Source organism: Lucilia cuprina, chromosome 4, assembly GCF_022045245.1.
Source record: "Lucilia cuprina isolate Lc7/37 chromosome 4, ASM2204524v1, whole genome shotgun sequence".
NCBI classification, from domain to species: Eukaryota; Metazoa; Arthropoda; class Insecta; order Diptera; family Calliphoridae; genus Lucilia; species Lucilia cuprina.
This window is the reverse complement of record NC_060952.1, coordinates 27958820-27975648: the sequence shown is the minus strand read 5'-3', so window position 1 is coordinate 27975648 and position 16829 is coordinate 27958820. Positions and strand designations below refer to the sequence as shown.

General features: G+C 31.3%; 5 protein-coding genes across 7 annotated transcripts in view; 4 read left to right on the top strand and 1 right to left on the bottom strand.

Moving 5' to 3' along the window:
• The window catches only part of LOC111690014, a 202286-nt gene extending 193007 nt beyond the window's left edge, over positions 1–9279 (bottom strand). The window contains exon 1 of the mRNA XM_023452479.2: positions 8773–9279. The gene's annotated coding sequence lies outside the window, so the exon portion shown is untranslated. The remainder of the gene's footprint in view (positions 1–8772) is intronic.
• Positions 8587–9409, top strand: LOC111689786 (low molecular weight phosphotyrosine protein phosphatase 2-like). Its single transcript, XM_023452252.2, has 3 exons — positions 8587–8715; positions 8775–9139; positions 9203–9409. Exons 1-3 carry the CDS (start codon positions 8685–8687, stop codon positions 9281–9283), a joined length of 477 nt encoding a protein of 158 aa, XP_023308020.1. The 5' UTR covers positions 8587–8684; the 3' UTR covers positions 9284–9409.
• Positions 9410–9566: 157 nt separating this feature from the next.
• Positions 9567–12750, top strand: LOC111689918 (low molecular weight phosphotyrosine protein phosphatase 1-like). 3 transcript variants are annotated; one of them, XM_046947794.1, is made up of 4 exons: positions 10810–10942; positions 11633–11654; positions 11713–12065; positions 12388–12750. In XM_046947794.1, exons 1-4 carry the CDS (start codon positions 10904–10906, stop codon positions 12478–12480), a joined length of 507 nt encoding a protein of 168 aa, XP_046803750.1. In that variant the 5' UTR covers positions 10810–10903; the 3' UTR covers positions 12481–12750. The 3 variants fall into 3 exon arrangements, with proteins under 3 accessions (XP_046803749.1, XP_023308152.1, XP_046803750.1); XM_046947793.1 differs by lacking the exons at positions 10810–10942; positions 11633–11654 and adding an exon at positions 9567–9751 and having other exon boundaries at positions 12388–12749; XM_023452384.2 differs by having other exon boundaries at positions 10793–11654; positions 12388–12747.
• Positions 12751–14807: 2057 nt separating this feature from the next.
• LOC111689911 (low molecular weight phosphotyrosine protein phosphatase 1-like) lies at positions 14808–15619 on the top strand. The gene is made up of 3 exons (XM_023452376.2): positions 14808–14966; positions 15033–15385; positions 15445–15619. Exons 1-3 carry the CDS (start codon positions 14936–14938, stop codon positions 15535–15537), a joined length of 477 nt encoding a protein of 158 aa, XP_023308144.1. The 5' UTR covers positions 14808–14935; the 3' UTR covers positions 15538–15619.
• Positions 15580–16829, top strand: part of LOC111689794 (adenosine deaminase 2) — a 21129-nt gene continuing 19879 nt past the window's right edge. Inside the window, exon 1 of the mRNA XM_046947792.1 lies at positions 15580–15719. The gene's annotated coding sequence lies outside the window, so the exon portion shown is untranslated. The remainder of the gene's footprint in view (positions 15720–16829) is intronic.

The window sequence follows — 16829 nt, the reverse complement described above, 5'->3', positions numbered from 1 at the left end:
AAACAAGTGAAATCTGTGATCACTTTTATTTCATACTAAAAATGTATTTTTTTAATTGAAAATATAAAAGTCCGTTTTTCTCGAAAACTATAAGAGATACAGCAAAAACAAGTGAAATCTGGAACCATAATACACTATATAGTGTATTATCTAAATTTGTTGCGTTATCTAATATCTAGATCTAATGACTAATGGTGTAAATGACAAAAAATTTTAAATGCATAGACAACCGACTCTTTAGAGGCTTTGGAAATACATAAAATTTTCTTCGAAAAAAGAAAACTTTAAACATTTGTGGCTGCAAAATATAGAGAGGTGTGTCAAAACAAACAATACGTGCATAAGCAATGAACAAAATATTAATAACTTTACATTCTGGTAAGGTTATGTTAGACAATGAATGCCTTCAGGGAACGAAGATTGATCAAAGTTTAACATGTAAACAACTAAATTGCCAAAGAAATTCTTTAAAAACAAATAAAGAAGTCATTCTCAATTCTGCTCTGGGTGAATAAAGGATTTCGAGCTTTATTACTATTATCTTTAAGGGTAATCATTCATGAGTTTCGAGTTTCTCTATCGCATTGGTTTAGAGAGTGGCGATGCATATGCTACATCGAAGATTCTTTAAGTCGTAATACGTAATTGGTGAAGGCGTTATAAATATTTTGGATCCAAATAATTCCCCTGTTATGAAACAAACAAAGAAGTACGAATTCAAAACTACAATAAGTACCTAACGTTAACAACTATCCTTGTGTCGATGACTGCTGTAAAATTATATGTATAAGGGTGTTCAACATTTTCACTAAAAAACTATATGTACGTCGAAGCGGTATGATCGATCTGCAGTGAATATATATAGTAAACATTTATTATTGGCGAAAGAATAAGGGAATAAGAAAGCATAGTCCATGTGAGTTTTGTTCCATCATAATACACCAGAGACCAATTAACTATCAAACTGTACTTTTCTGTGTGAACCTAAAAATGCGACTAAAGCTCTATTTACCTAATATTTAAACTAAAACCGAGTATAAGAAGGGACACCCTCAACAGTTCATATCGTATGCGTAGCAAATGTTTCTTGTCGTTGATTATTAAAACAAACTGTCACATCAGGTTGTGCATAAATATATACATATGTATGTATATATTTTTTGTTAAAATTCTATATGACAATTGTCAGTTATGAATGTTTTTTTTGTTTGTTTCTTTTGCACTTAAAAAAAAATGTTCGCAGTAAAAACATGAACAGCTAATAAAAGAATATAAAAACACTGGCGACATATAGAAACGTTTGAAAAATAAATATTAAAATAAACAGGAGAAAAAAAGTGCGAATATTATTTTTAGTTTTACAACATTTATTTTTTTTTTATTATTTTCAATTTTAACTGACATGACTTAATAGATTTTGCATGCGATTGTGGTTTTACTAACGAAAGCTCTTTGTAGATTTTTAATATGTGATCGAAATTTAAATGTTTGTTTTTTGTAAAAAGATAATATGTATATTTGGTGAATTTATTTGAGTTATTATTTAAATGACTAATAACAAGTTATGTATTTTAACAAAAAAAATCATTAAGTACATTTTCTAATATTTTTTCTCGCAATTATAATTGGTTTTAAAAATAACAAACAGGAATATAATATAATTTTATTTATGCAAATAAAATTTTATTTTTTTGCCAACTACTGCATTATGTCTGTTGATATTTTTTTTCACTTCTTTTGCCCTTTTAGTTTACTATGAATTTTTTGTTGCATATTACTTAAGGGTATTTGTAACCTTTATCTCTGCTGAACTTTTTATTCATAGAAAATTCCAAAAAAGTGCTTAACTCTACAGTACCCACATGTTGTATGTATGAATATGAACTTTGACCAGAGTATTTTGGAATGAATATGTGGAACAAAATGTTAGTTTAGGTTGGTGGGAGGATGTATACCACATCAAATCTGAAGAAATACACCTAGGCCACTATAGGGCATGTTGTGCGCTCCTTATCATGAATGAAAAAGGAATTGAATGAATTATTTTTCAGTGTTCAGAAACTCAGTTTCCTGAGCGTGATTCCTAAGAAACTTCCAATCAGTGTTTGGCAGGAATGTTATTTCCGGAATAACATCACTTCCAAGATACTTGGCTTGGAGTTTCACTGTTTTGCATAGATATGCTCGTAATCCTGTGTGTCCACTCACAATACGTACTATCATACTAACTTCAGACTTGCTCATTTTGAGAAGATGTTGTCCTGCTCTCATCAGGGTTACCCCATAGAATCTTCATGGTTTTACTCACTTTAGTTGCGTCGAATGGTTTTGCGTTTGTCAGGTTAATTACCTCGAGCTCAATTTCCTTTAACGCTGTTACATTCGCCCTTTTCGTTACCGACTACTCCCGAGTGGGATGGCTCCCATATGATGTGATCCTTACCTCTGGGAGAATATTCAGTTAAAGATTTCTTACAATCCAATACGGTCTATCACAAGCTGGCTGTCGGTAAATATATTATGAGCTGTGGGCGCCATATTTATTCTAATTCTATTTACGCATTCCGTTATTGCTCGTACTTCTGCCTAGAAGCTTGTGTTATGTTTTAGTAAACGGTGGTATATTTCTGCTTCTGGGTCTTCAATATAGAATCCCAGCCCCACTTTATCCCCCAATTTAGAGCTATCCGTGTAATAACGGATTCCTACTGTTATTTGCTCTAATGTTCCGCTTGACTAAGACATTCTATCTGGGATCAGCGTTTCAAAGTTTCAGACATATTCTGTGTCTGGTATACGATCAGGCACATCCTATGATTGTGTATAACCTTCCAATGTGTCAAGAATACATTGATGACGTGTTCTATAACCGCTTTCGGTTGGGGTTCTTAAGAGGCTATTAATCGTGGTAACCCAGAGTAAAGGTGACTAATTGCCACCCTGTGGTATACCGCGATATACCTTTTTCCTCATAGTTACATCGTATATCTCTCAACTTATCTATCTGTTCCTTAGCATGTGATGGATCCAGTTACGGAGCACCCAGTACTGATCTAGATATTGGATAATAGTATAGAGCCTTGTTGGAGGCGCTTTCGATGTCAATGCATACCGCCAGTATGTGTATTCGTAATTTAAATAATACACTCATTAAATGCTAAAGGTTAGTCTTTTTCTTTCCGTAAAACTTATTTTAGTTTTTAAGGCTCATTACATTATGCAGTTTACACTTTTTAACAGCGTTGCCACACCCATAAAACATTTTTTTCAAAAAGTTTATGTTTGTAAACTTTTGCCTCAATTTAAATCATCCTCTGTGATACCAAAAAGTATTACCATGTCTTTTATTGGAAGCGTATATAGCAAATGGTTTTATCTAGTACCCGGTCTTTTCGGTTTGATTTTTTTTAGCTCATAACTGCGTCGCATATCTTTTCACAAAGACAAAACAAAGTTTCATTTAAACACAAATGACACTGCTGATTATTGTATTGATAGGCCCTCATTTGACCCTCGAATTTAAATTGATCTAAATCTTTAATGAAAATTCTTTATAACATATAGTATGAGCCATTAAATAAAAACTTTTATTGTCAGTAGTCGTAGCATTTAAATCTTTGTACATTTTTAGATTACAACGATGTCACTAACCTAATCGGCCCGTTCCCACGGCTATTGGATCTCCGCTCCGGAACGATCCGATTCTCAATCGGCCAAAGATTGTCAACTCAGCAACAACTGCATCAACCGGAAGTTTTTCCCCAGGGAAGAACATCCAGTTACAGCCAACCTGTTACAACAACAACCTAATAGATCTTGCTATAAGGATGATTTTCATTTCTCATTAGTTGACCATATACTAAAAAGTTTTTATTATAATGTTTATAATCATAAAAATAACCCCTAACGCCATTTTTTTAGATCTAAAGTTATTAAAGTTGTCCCACTACGAAGAAAGTGGCATCTTTGTTTGATAAAAATATTTCATTTCCTATTCTCAGTATTTAGATTTTTCTATTTCTATTCACATGGTAAAAAGGTTCATCACCTTTTATGTCACTTTTTTGCAAAACCATTTATGATGGTGACAATGATAATGGTGATGATGAAAATTGTACTTCTAGTTAAGGGGTAGTTGAGAAAAGAAACAGTGTCACAGATATAAAATGAACAAATTTACTTTTGGAAAAATATCCAAGTGATCTACTGATTCTTTATAATTTAACTCCCTTCCAAAAAAAATACTAAAACTGTTCTAAAAGAGAATTTTTGAATATTAGGCTTAACGAAAAAACTTGTTACTTTGACTTTGCATTCTTACAACGAAACTGGTCTCAGTATTACATTATCGTATAAGTTTTCAAGGTACTGTCGCCCAAAGATCAGATAAACCGTTTTTGACCATATTAGCGATGTTTTTATATGTATGTCATTTGAAATTCTATTAAGAAAACTTAAAATAAACTTTAAACCTTTTCCTTCTTATCTTAGTTACACTGTCGACTACTAGCGAAAAATATAATACATAAAAGAGCATAGAATATATTATGGAAATATTATACAACAATAAATGCAAAAAAAAGAACTAACTGAAATAAAATAAGTAATCATGGCATTTAGTTTGCCATACAGAAAAAGTTTCTTTTAAACAAAACAACAAAAAGAATATTATTTAAATGACACAAAATCTTACGAGCAGATTAAGTAGAATTTAAATACAGGATATGACTTTAAATTGGAATAACAAAAATATATATGTAAGTATATATAACCTTATGAACAGGGAACCCTAAAAACGCAAATTTCAAAAATGAAAAAGGCAGTAAAATTCAAAGTAGTAAAATATGCGCAAAACACGGAAAATATACCAAAAAACTAGAAATATGCAAGTTAAATCTAATCAAGTAAAATTATGCTTTTTTGAGTAAAATATTCTTTAAAAAATCGATGCCAAAATTCTAAAATTTTTTCTCAAACGTGTTTTGTTCATGAGACCACACGATCTACCATACAAAACACACATTTGCATATTTTGGTTTCCCTGCTTATGAGTACTTAAAAACACTTGAAAATTTAATTTTTTTTTCAAAAAAGAACAATATTTAAAATTCTATTGTTAGAAAAATATATAAGAAAACAGGATTTAATTCCCTAGATAACTAAATTGCAAATTGTTTACACTTATAATGTTTTTTTCTAAATCATGAGTTTTTCACTCAACTCCTTAGGACATACAAATTATAGACATTTTGACACTTTAATTGACATATACATACAAATTAAAAAGTTATGTAAATAAAACTTTGTACTAACAATTGATGTTGTCCATGAAGTTGTATTGGATTTAAAGGTTGACAAAATGTTGGAAATTATAAAGAAGTTAACATATGACAATTTTATATATTAAAAAGAGTCACATTTATATGTCTATCAAAGCTATAGTTTATTCATTGATGTCAACATAACAGAGACTTTACGCCTTCTTTTTAGAATGAAGGCGACACAATAAACAATCAGCCGAAACCCATACTTCCGGGAAACAGATGATCTACTGAGAATATAGACTCTAGTCTTACTCAAGAGAACTCTAGACAATAGATTTTCTCCATAAATGGACCAAAACTTGTATTTTCCCAATTTTTAATTAGAGAATTTGTGGTTTTGAACTTGTATAAGAATTTTGAAACGTTTGGAGGGAACCTTTATAATGGCGGCGAAACGCATTGTTAGATAAATGTTATGTTAATAGAACAGGAAGTTGCATTGAACTTTTCAACGATATTATATTCTATTTCACAATATAACAACTCTTATATGAACTTTAAAAGTTCGTCCTTGGACGAAAATGTTTAACAACAGGATATTCAAATCCATCAAAACTTAAGAGATCCAATATAACCTCTAGAAGAAGATCCAAAATAATTTGGATTACTTGACTTTTGGGGACTTGATAGAACTTCGTTCTAATAGACATATCTACTTTTTGTGGTCTTCTTGGCTGTTTGTCAGACCTTATTTGTTGCCCAAGTAGCAGTTATGGCTGATGTTTTTTAGATAAGCATACCTCACCTTAAAAAATTCAATTCAGTATATTACAAACCAAAGATAGATAATCAAAAACAAAATTTTATAACAAAAAAATGTACTACTAATTATTGGAATTGTCCAAAATCAAATTAAATCTAACATGTTGCAGACATTTCATTTATTTATTCCTACTTATCACTAAATTCTACTGCAATTTTCTTTTAACAACGAAATGTTTTTTTTTTTTCAAACATACAAATATTTTCTAAACAATTGACATTTTATGTCGTATGTATTGATTTTTGTTAAATTGCCAATTTTCAAATACTTGTTCCACATAAGCATACTACAGAATTCAAGTAGACATGATGCTAAAGATTTACAATGTTGTACTTGAGCAGTATTTAAGGAAAAAAAATACATAAAAATACAACGAAAAACAGTTGACACTATGCAGCATATAGTAAAATACATGTAAATTTGATATAAAAAAAAGAAAAATTTTCGAAGAAAAATATATGTTTATAAATCATCCATTCCCCCACTTAAAACCACAAATTGCTGTCAAAACCAGACAAGCATTCTAGAATGCTAGAAACAAGAGCATAAGAAAACAGACCCCTATTTAAGAATACCATCTTTATCATCAGTATCATCATCATTCTACATTCAACTATTTTATTCAAGTCATTGGTAAATGAAACCATTTATTATCATTTGTTTGTTCATGTCCTTTTTGCAAAGAAAGCTTGCTTGCTGCTGCATTTCCATCCACTTTCATTCACAACTACATCCTGTCGCAGCATTGATAAACTTAAAATAAACTGACAGTGCACTAATTGTTGTGGTTGTAGTAATAATAGTGGCTGCTGTAGTGGTTACATTGTAAGAATTTGTCGCATCCTTATGTAAACACATACAGTCAGTGAGATGAACGAACAACAAATCTTCTAACTCATTCTGCTAAAACTTGACATCGTTATCATGTCGCTTAACCACCTACAGTGTGATACTACCACAACCTCTATCATTTTTTTTTATTTCTATTTCGTCTTTTTGTCTGTTATCTAAACAAATTCGCATTTGCTTACATACTGCTGGTTGTTTTTAAAGGATGCATAAGGAATGGCATAAATAATTTCGAGAGGATGATGGCAAATCACAATTAACACAATAACACTACGGTTAGAAATCCATGGTTTAAGGTAGAAGAGTATATTTTTATATCCGTCCGTTGTCTATTTGTTGTTTGTTTATCGTATCAGAACAAATACTTAAAGAGTGAGTCTAATAAAGTAAAGTGTACAAAAGACACAATGAAATGTAGAACATTTTAAGCTGTATTATGCGTTTATTTAGTTGTGAGTGGGAGTGTGCGTATACTCTTTACGAATGCAGTGATAAGGATTGATTGATATGCATGGGAGAGTTTCGCATTCCATTTGGCAAAATGATTGACAAGCGTCGACGAAAAAATAATCATTTATTAAAGAAAATGGCAACTTTAAATGAGGTTTGAGTGAAACTTTAAAATTCATTTTAAAGGCAAGACAATTAAATATATAATTTCTTCTAAATTAATCACTTCTTTGAATTCAATAGAACTCGGTGCACAATTGACCGAATTCATGATTAAAGGCCCTATTACTTTCTTTTTTAAAATTTATATTTAAGCTAACAAGTATAACTTCTCCAAGTCACAATCGATGTCGTATCGTTGTGGCGTTATATGTCATAAAAATGTTTTAAATGAAATTTTTAGAAACAAAAACAAATCAATAATAAAACAAGTAAGAATCTTATATACCCACCTTCAAACCGTGTGCCCTAAATAGGATGCTCTACTATAAACGCACAGTAATGTGCGTTATATTAGTTTTCTGAATTTCAGCGCTAAACACGTATTTTTATGTCAGTAAAGTCATTTTTTAGTGGGGACCATATATGAGGGGTAGGATTAATTATAGACTGATCCTCATAAAATTTGGAAGAGAGAATTTGACTCATATAAGATTTATGTCGAATTTCGTCGATATACTCGCACTTTTTAAAATAGTTATGATTGTTAAAGTGTTTTTTAAAGGTTCCATTTGCATTGGGGCTATGCGAAAACGTGGACCAATATTGTACATTTTCAATACAAAACACAAAAATAAGAAATATTTTTGGAAAATTTCAACTCTCTAGCTCATTCCGTTCGGACTCAATTGCGCTTTCAACAGACAGGCGGACAGACATGGCTAGATCGTCTTAGAATTTAAAATGGACCCAAAATATATACATATATACTTTTTTGGGTCTATGATCAATATTTTGATGTATTACAAGGTACCCCCATCTTTTTTGATGGTGCGTATACAAATTACGACATATTACGATAGAACCGTACAATACCGATTGTGAATTGGACAAATATACTTCATCTGACAAATTTGTCTTTTTACAGTTAATTGTTATCAATATTGAGTCCCTATAGGTGGTATCCTTATAAATAATTGTGTAGATTTGAGTGCTTCTTTATTATTTAGTTTAAGAATTGTTACCAATGTATAGAAACTAAAATAATATTTACATTTTATAGTAGGGTATAAACAGCTGATCTGCATTTCAGTTGTTGTTAAAATTCCAAACAAATAAAAAATTAACAAAACACCAAAATGACCAAAAAGATTCTAATGGTTTGCATGGGTAAGTTGAAAAAATAATAAAAATTATAACAAAAATAAAACTTGTGTCTTTACTTACAGGTAATATTTGTCGTTCACCCATAGCAGAGGCCGTAATGGCGAAAGTTATTCAGCAAAACAAGGCTGCTGCTGCTGCTTCAGACGAATGGTTAGTTGATAGTGCGGCCTTGGTGGGTTATCATTCAGGTTCTCTGCCCGATGAAAGAGCATTAAATGTCTTGCAAAGACATGGCATTACATACGATAAAGTAGCACGTGTAATAAAAACTGAAGATTTCCATGAATTTGATTACATATTTGGTATGGATCCTGGTAATGTTGCGGAATTAAAGAGAAGGTCTCCAGTGGGCGCAAAAGCTCAAATTTTATTATTAGGTGATTATGGTTTAAAGGAAGACGAAAAAATTATACACGATCCTTATTATGTGAGTTTGCAATGGATTTAATTCGAAATTCAATATTTCTTTAGTTTTTTTTTTATTTCACAGTTTTTAGGCGAAGAGCCCTTTGAAATTGTCTACCAACAATGCCAACAAGCTTGTAAGGCCTTTTTGCAAACACTTCTTTAAAACACAAATATTTTTAGTTTTTCACAAAAATCTATAATTTTCTTAAATCTAGCACACACTTTTCTGTAGTTTTATACACTTTTTATGAAATAAAGCCGAAAAAACAATCTTTTAATATGAAAATAAGCTAAAATTCCGCCGCCATAATTTAAACTTTTCATGGCTTTTTTTCTTCTTCTTTTTTACGTTGTTTTCGTCTTACGTTATGAAAACTGTTATACAAACTGATAACAATGTAAAAATTCTTTAAATGTCAAAATTTTATTAGTCAGCTGTTGTAAACAAAAGAGAAGCAGGTGTCAAAATAAAAATCAGGTGTTTTTTGTTTTGGTTTTTTCTATAGAAATCTTTTCATCAAAAAAAAGCAAAAGTACATAACGAATCTCATGTACCCTTTTATGCATAAAGTCATAACCAGAAAAACTGAAAAATGCAAATGCATGGTGCGTCTTATGAACCATGGAAAACGTAAGTATACATTTCAGAGCATATTTTACCCACAATAGCATAATAATTGTAACAGTTGCAATAAAAAGCCATAATTTGGCAAGAACCCTCACGTCATCGTTTTTATCTCTTAAGGACGGTCAGGCTTTTGCTTGTTACCGAGCTTTCGACAGAGTCACTTCTCACCTCCCCACTAATTTAATCCATTACTGCGTAAACTTTTCGTTATGGGTTGTCTTCATTGAACACGAGCTTTCGTTTTACCTCAAAGTAAGATTATGTTTATACCCTACACCACTATAGTGGGGAGGGTATTAAACGTTTGTGCTGATGTTTGTAACATACAAAAATATTGGTCCAATACCCACCTTAAAGTATACAAATCGATTCAGAATCATTTTTTGAGTCGATTAAGACATGTCCGTCCGTCTGGCTGGCTGGCTGTCCATGTAAAACTTGTGCGCAAGGTATAGACCGCAATTTTCAAGATAATTTGATGAAATTTGGACCAAGCATGTTTTTGGCACAGGGACGAAGCCTATTGAAAATGGTTGAAATCGGTCCATTATTTCACCTAGCCCCCATACAACCGTACCTCGCGATTTGAACTTTTTATGCCTTAATTACGTCAAATATTCTATTATCTCTCTATAAAAATTGGTACAAATAAGTTTTATATAAGTATAAATGACACTGCAGACTTTCGTAAGGATTGGCCCTTATTTGACCCTAGCCCCCATATAAGCCCTCCTTCAAAAAATGTCTTAAACGTCTAAAATTGACTTGTAACCATTTGTATCGCAATGAAACTCAACCAAACTAACTGTTATTTAAAAATATATCCTTTTCCCAAATTTACAGAGGATCGGCCCATATTTGACCTATATAAAGCCTCATTTAGAAATTTTAGTTTTTTTTTATCAATAAATTGCTTAAATATTTTGGAATAATATTCAACATAAAAGTTTCTTTATAAGAAGTAAAAATTTTAAAAATATACTCATGGTGTAGGGTATTATATGGTTGGCCATGCCCGACTATACTTTCTTACTTGTTTTATCTGGTGGAGACTATAAAATAATCCCGATTTAACCTGCTGAAGACTATTTAAACTCAAATACATATATACTGGCGGACTCTTAAAACTCTAAAAATTATTTCTTGTGGAGAACAATGTATACTTTGTTTCGTGATGCATCTTCCTTTATGAAGGTATAGGTCGCTTGGTTTCTCCGGACACACGTGACAACCAATCTATTTAAAACCCCAAAAAAAGTATACATGAATGATATTAAATGCATATTATGAGTTTATGAATGTTATGGAACAATCGAAACCGTTTTCCTCAAATAATCCTTTTTTTGTGGTTCACCAGTTCTTTTAGTAAATTAGAGATAAAAGCTTAGTAGATAAAATTTTTCAAAGCATCAGTATAATTCAGACGGACATGATTGTGGAATTTAATAAACTAAAATTAAACAATTGTTTATGTTTTAAAAATTGTACCCATAAATTTTTAAAAAGTTTTAAAATTTTAAAAAGATACATACATTTTTTACATTTTGAAAAAAAGTTTGAAAACATGTATAAGTTTGTAGGGTTTTAACCAACTTATAACTGTTGAATTGGAAAACATTTTATTCTCTAGCTAAATAAAGAGCAAATCCATTTGTTATTAGAAAAAAACACAAAAAATACTCTCTCTGATATAAACAAATTTAATTTCACAATAGTTCTCAATTCTAAATAACAAACAATTCTTGGCATTAGTATTTTGTATTTCGTAAATAAAAGTTGTAAATAAATTAATAAAATACTATAGTTAATAATAAGCAAATTTGTTTAATTAATATTAAATATAATAATAAAAAAAAATTAAACTTTTCTAATGTAATGGTGAAGAAAATCTTAATGGTTTGTTTAGGTAATAAAGTGCTTTTCATTCTAATAAAATTTTATTAACATTTATTTAAAATTTTCAGGTAATACATGTCGCTCTCCCATTGCTGAAGCTGTCATGATCGCCACAATCAAAAAATATCATGTCTATGAGGATTGGGAAGTAGATAGTGCGGCTATTGCTGATTGGCATGTTGGTAAAGAACCCAATATTCGTTCTATGAATATTATGAAAACATATAAATTACCCTATAAAAATCGGGCGCGTCAAATAAAAGCATCTGATTTTAATGAATTTGATTATATTTTTGGTATGGATTTATATAATATGGCTAAATTGGATGCCTGTATGCCTCAGGGTTCAAAAGCAAAACTATTGATGTTGGGTGAATTTGGTTTGCCGGAATCTGATAGAATTATAGAGGATCCATATTGTGTGAGTATTGTTGTTTGTTTTAAATTTGGATTTGTAAGGATACAAACTAAATTTTTAAGACACATTATTACAACTTGCACATATCTAAGTAGAAGTAGGTTTTTGTAAGGCCGATAATTAGTTTTGCGTTATAAAATACATACAGGAAGATAAGGTCTGAAGATCTTCTTATGTTTTACCGATATCCTTAACTAAAGTACATTTCATTATAATAACAATTATGTAGTTAGTTCATTATAAAATCCTACCTTTGGTTACTGAAAATTTGTAAAATGGATCTAAGATTTATAATTACATTTTATTATTTATTTTATTTTTATAGGCCCGTACTGATGCTGCATTTGAGAAGGTCTATCAACAATGTGTGGTGGCATGTGAAGCGTTTTTGCAGAAAGCGTTAGCAAATGAAATTTAGATATTAATAATTTGTTGTATATATTTAGAACCATAAAAAAACAAATATGCTCTATAATTATAAATCGAATTTATTATGTTCAGTGGTCATAACATTGAAGGGAAATAGAAAATATCCTTTTTTTATTAAAAGTTTAAATTATGTACTTGAAAATTTTCTTAAGATCAATGTATATCCCCCTTGATCTTGCAAACTAGTGCCTTCTATCTAAAGGGTCACCAACTGTGGACTTTATACTAATTTAAATACATATGTAAAGTAAAAATTATAGCTTTTATTTTGACAATGAATCATTTACATAACTTCATGATGAAGAATATGAAGAAATTAATAACAACAACATAAGGGAAAGACTTCAATATGTGGATCCTTTTCTGTTTCACGGCGCAAGATGTGTTGAACCTACCATCAAGAAATACGGCCGTCTGTACTATTTGTGGGATAATCAAAAATGACAATCCTGTCCTGATACCAACCATCAAAACTCCAAATGTTAACCTAAGGATTTTATTATAATTTAATAATTTTTTTCAGTTTTACGCCTACCACAGCAAACCATAAAGTTTTCAAAGTCACCCCAGCAGTTCGACGGGACTTAACCTACCACTTGCGGTGGCCCCTAGCTACCTGATTACACAGGTGACCGATCATTTTAACATGGGCTTGTCCTACGAGGAAGTCAATCGTCACTCTACACCCTACAAAGAGACAGTAAAGAGACGATTGCCTCCGCTCTCGCTTACAAAGGGGACACTAAAGTGACGACTGTCTTCATTTTCGATTACAAAGAGTTTATTTCAGTCGTAATTCAGGTCTGAGTTGGGGAACAACTCTCGCGTCATCGCGATTATTTCTTAAACGCGTTCAGGCTTGTGTTTGTTGCCTGGCTTTCGACAGTTTTGCGTCTCGCTCGCACTGGTGTAATGTATTACTTCATATAACTGTTCAAAGTTGTATGTTGTCTACATTAACCTCGTGCTTTCGTATTACCTCAAGTGAGGTTATGTTTTATTGGTGGAGACCATAGAATACTCAAACGTTTTTAACTGGTGGAGACCATAAAATACTCACGATATAACCTGGTGGAGACCATAATATACTCACGATATAACCTGGTGGAGACCATTTAAACTCAAACATATACTGGTGGAGACCATTAATACTTTTGATGAAATCAAGTCCGGATGCTCCAACTTCCTATATGAAGGTATAGGTCGGTTGGTGGGGTTTTCTCTGGACAAACGTGTGATAACCTGGCAATATGAGTGCTTGATGCACCGCCATCCTAATCAAAACCCAAAAAAAAAAAAGAGTTTATTTGTGACGAAAGACCGAAAACATACGAATTGGAGCCAGCCAGGTGGTAAGATATTAATGAAACTAAAATTTAAACATTTCAAGTGTCTACTCTCTAGAATAGTATGGGACAATAATGTGACGATTGTCCCGAAAGATATAAATTTGAGTCAACTAAATGGTGGCATGTTAGTAGAAAGTAATAACCATTTCTCCAAAAGATGGGTTAAATAACTACTTTTGGAAGTACAACAAAAAAAAATACTTTTAAGATTATAATCTTTAGGTTACTTGAGGATAGTAAAGAGGCGACTGTATCCGCTCCCGCTTACAAAGAGGACACTAAAGTGACGACTGTCTTCATTCTCGATTATAAAGGGTACATTCGTGACGAATGACCCATCTTTATCTTACTATCTTTTTCGTATGCATTGACTCTTTGTCGAACTGCTGGGACTCCATTAAAATACATATTAAATACATACACATACATACATAATACGTATGTACTTATGTATGGAATGTCGTCACCAAGCAAATTTCCTACAATTGATTTTTTTTATTTATTTGACTTTAAATGAAATGATTAGCCAAATATAACAATTACATATTAATGTTATTATTGTCGTCCAACATATACAAATATATTTAAGTAAACACCACCAACCTGTTTCCTAGTCTTTCATTGCAGCAGTTTACTTGCCCCACTTTTCTTTCACAAAAACACAATATTTTCTTTATTATAATTAAATTTATCAATTTGTATTAATTATTAATTTCATCACTCTCTAAAACAAATTTTAGCAACACTACTTATTTTTAAACATCAAAAACTTATTTATTTTAATAATTTTCACAAATTTTCCATACACCAAAGAAATCTTTTACAAAAACTGTGTCGCGCCATTTTAAACGTTAAGCTTTTGCTTATTTCTCCTCTTCCTGTTCGCAATATTACGTTATTTAGCTTAGTATAACAGTTTTTTTCGCCTTCTTCTTTTAAATACTGTTATATTTTGACATTTTAAATATGAACAACCCAAACAGCTGTTTGATTTGTTTTTGTTTGGTAAATGATTGGCTGTTAGCCAAAAGTAAAGCAGAAAAAAGTGAAAAACGGCGGTCAAACATTCTAGAATTTAATAAAATTTCTTGAAAAATGGTTAAAAAGATTTTAATGATTTGTTTAGGTATGTTTAACTTTAATAAATTAGTTATTTTAACAAAAAAATCTTGTTGTTTTTATAACATTGCAGGCAACATTTGCCGTTCCCCCATTGCTGAGGCTGTCATGATAGATACCATTAAAAAAGCCGGCGTATCCGATGAATGGGAAGTGGATAGTGCTGCCATTGGTGGTTGGCATGTGGGTAATTCTCCCGATTCTCGTGCCTTAAGTACAATGAAAAAACACGGTTTACCCTATACAAATAAGGCTCGTCAAATAAAATCCAAAGATTTTGAAGAATTTGATTATATTTTTGGTATGGATTATGAGAATATGAGTGATTTGAAAGATCGTGCTCCTAAGGGTTCTAAAGCAAAGTTACTCATGTTGGGTAACTTTGGTTTGCCGGAGGAAGAGAAAATTATTGAGGATCCTTATTATGTAAGTTTGTTGTGTGTGTTTGTGTGCCAAAATTACTGATTGGCGTTTTTTTCTTTTAGCAACGTGGTGATTCTGGCTTCGAAAAGGCCTATCAACAATGTGTAGTAGCCTGTGATGCTTTTTTGAAAAAAGCTTTAGCTAATGAGATTTAAAAGACATTTTGGGAAATTTTAGAATTAATATTAATGATATTGTGTTAAATAAAGTGACTTGGTCTGGAACCTTTGCAAATAATTGTTTGTACCTGCTCTAATTACAATACGACGTTTATTTGAACTTTCACATAAGGAAAAAGACTAATGGACGACTAATGTGCTATGGACGTTTGAAAAAGGTATTTTTTTAATTTCTTTTGACCTTTAAAAAGTATAAAATTTCTAAAAACTTTAAATTACTCGATCATCAGCTATATCGAACCATAATTATTCCTAAGTGACGCGCCCTATGAGTTTTATGATATATATAATTAATATATATAAAATTAATTCTGAATAAGTTTCTGATTGTGATGATAAAACTAGTAGGAAATTATAGCCAGGCATGGCCGACCATATAATACCCTACACCATGAGTATATTTTAAAAATTTTTATTTTTTTTATAAAGAATCTTTTATGTTGAATATTACCATAATTACAAAATATTTAAGCAAATATTAAGCAAACCTTTCTAAATGAATCTTTATATAGGTCAAATATGGGGCGATCTTCCGTAAATTTGGGAAAAGGATATATTTTTAAATAACAGTTAATTTTGTTGAGTTTCATTGCGATACAAATGGTTACAAGTCAATTTTAGACGTTTAAGACATTTTTTGAAGAGGCGTTTGTATGGAGGCTAGGGTCAAATAAGGGCCGATCCTTACGAAAATCTGCAGTGTCATTTATACTTATATAAAACTTATTTGTACCAATTTTTAGAGAGATAAAAGAATATTTGACGTAATTATGGCATAAAAAGTTCAAATCGGGAGGTACGGTTGTATGGGGGCTAGGTGAAATAATGGACCGAATTCAACCATTTTAAATAGGCTTCGTCCCTGTGCCGAAAAACATGCTTGGTCCATATTTCATCAAATTATCTTGAAAATTGCGGTCTGTACCTTGCGCACAAGGTTTACATGGACAGCCAGCCGGACAGACGGACGGACATGTCTAAATCGACTCAAAAAATGATTCTGAATCGATCGGTATACTTTAAGGTGGGTATTGGACCAATATTTTTATATGTTACAAACATCAGCACAAACGTATAATACCCTCCCCACTATAGTGGTGTAGGGTATAAAAATCATAACATTCTTTTGTAGGAGAAAAATTTCAACCCCCTTTAAAATAGCCCTTTTATCATTTCTGACCAAATGTTGAGTCCTGGACCAAAATTTTGAGAAATCATTTTAGAAAATGTAGTACACCGAATTATATTTACTAATTGCCTTTCGTAAT

What these genes read in the sequence shown, in the direction of transcription:
- LOC111689786 (XM_023452252.2), top strand. Translation starts at nt 8,685, where the DNA reads ATGACCAAAAAGATTCTAATGGTTTGCATGG. An exon ending in GATTCTAATGGTTTGCATGG is followed by an intron (nt 8,716 to 8,774) that starts GTAAGTTGAAAA and finishes CTTTACTTACAG; the next exon opens with GTAATATTTGTCGTTCACCC. An exon ending in TTATACACGATCCTTATTAT is followed by an intron (nt 9,140 to 9,202) that starts GTGAGTTTGCAA and finishes TTTATTTCACAG; the next exon opens with TTTTTAGGCGAAGAGCCCTT.
- LOC111689918 (XM_046947793.1), top strand. Translation starts at nt 9,670, where the DNA reads ATGTACCCTTTTATGCATAAAGTCATAACCAGAAAAACTGAAAAATGC. An exon ending in TCTTATGAACCATGGAAAAC is followed by an intron (nt 9,752 to 11,712) that starts GTAAGTATACAT and finishes TAAAATTTTCAG; the next exon opens with GTAATACATGTCGCTCTCCC. An exon ending in TTATAGAGGATCCATATTGT is followed by an intron (nt 12,066 to 12,387) that starts GTGAGTATTGTT and finishes TTATTTTTATAG; the next exon opens with GCCCGTACTGATGCTGCATT.
- LOC111689911 (XM_023452376.2), top strand. Translation starts at nt 14,936, where the DNA reads ATGGTTAAAAAGATTTTAATGATTTGTTTAG. An exon ending in GATTTTAATGATTTGTTTAG is followed by an intron (nt 14,967 to 15,032) that starts GTATGTTTAACT and finishes ATAACATTGCAG; the next exon opens with GCAACATTTGCCGTTCCCCC. An exon ending in TTATTGAGGATCCTTATTAT is followed by an intron (nt 15,386 to 15,444) that starts GTAAGTTTGTTG and finishes TTTTTCTTTTAG; the next exon opens with CAACGTGGTGATTCTGGCTT.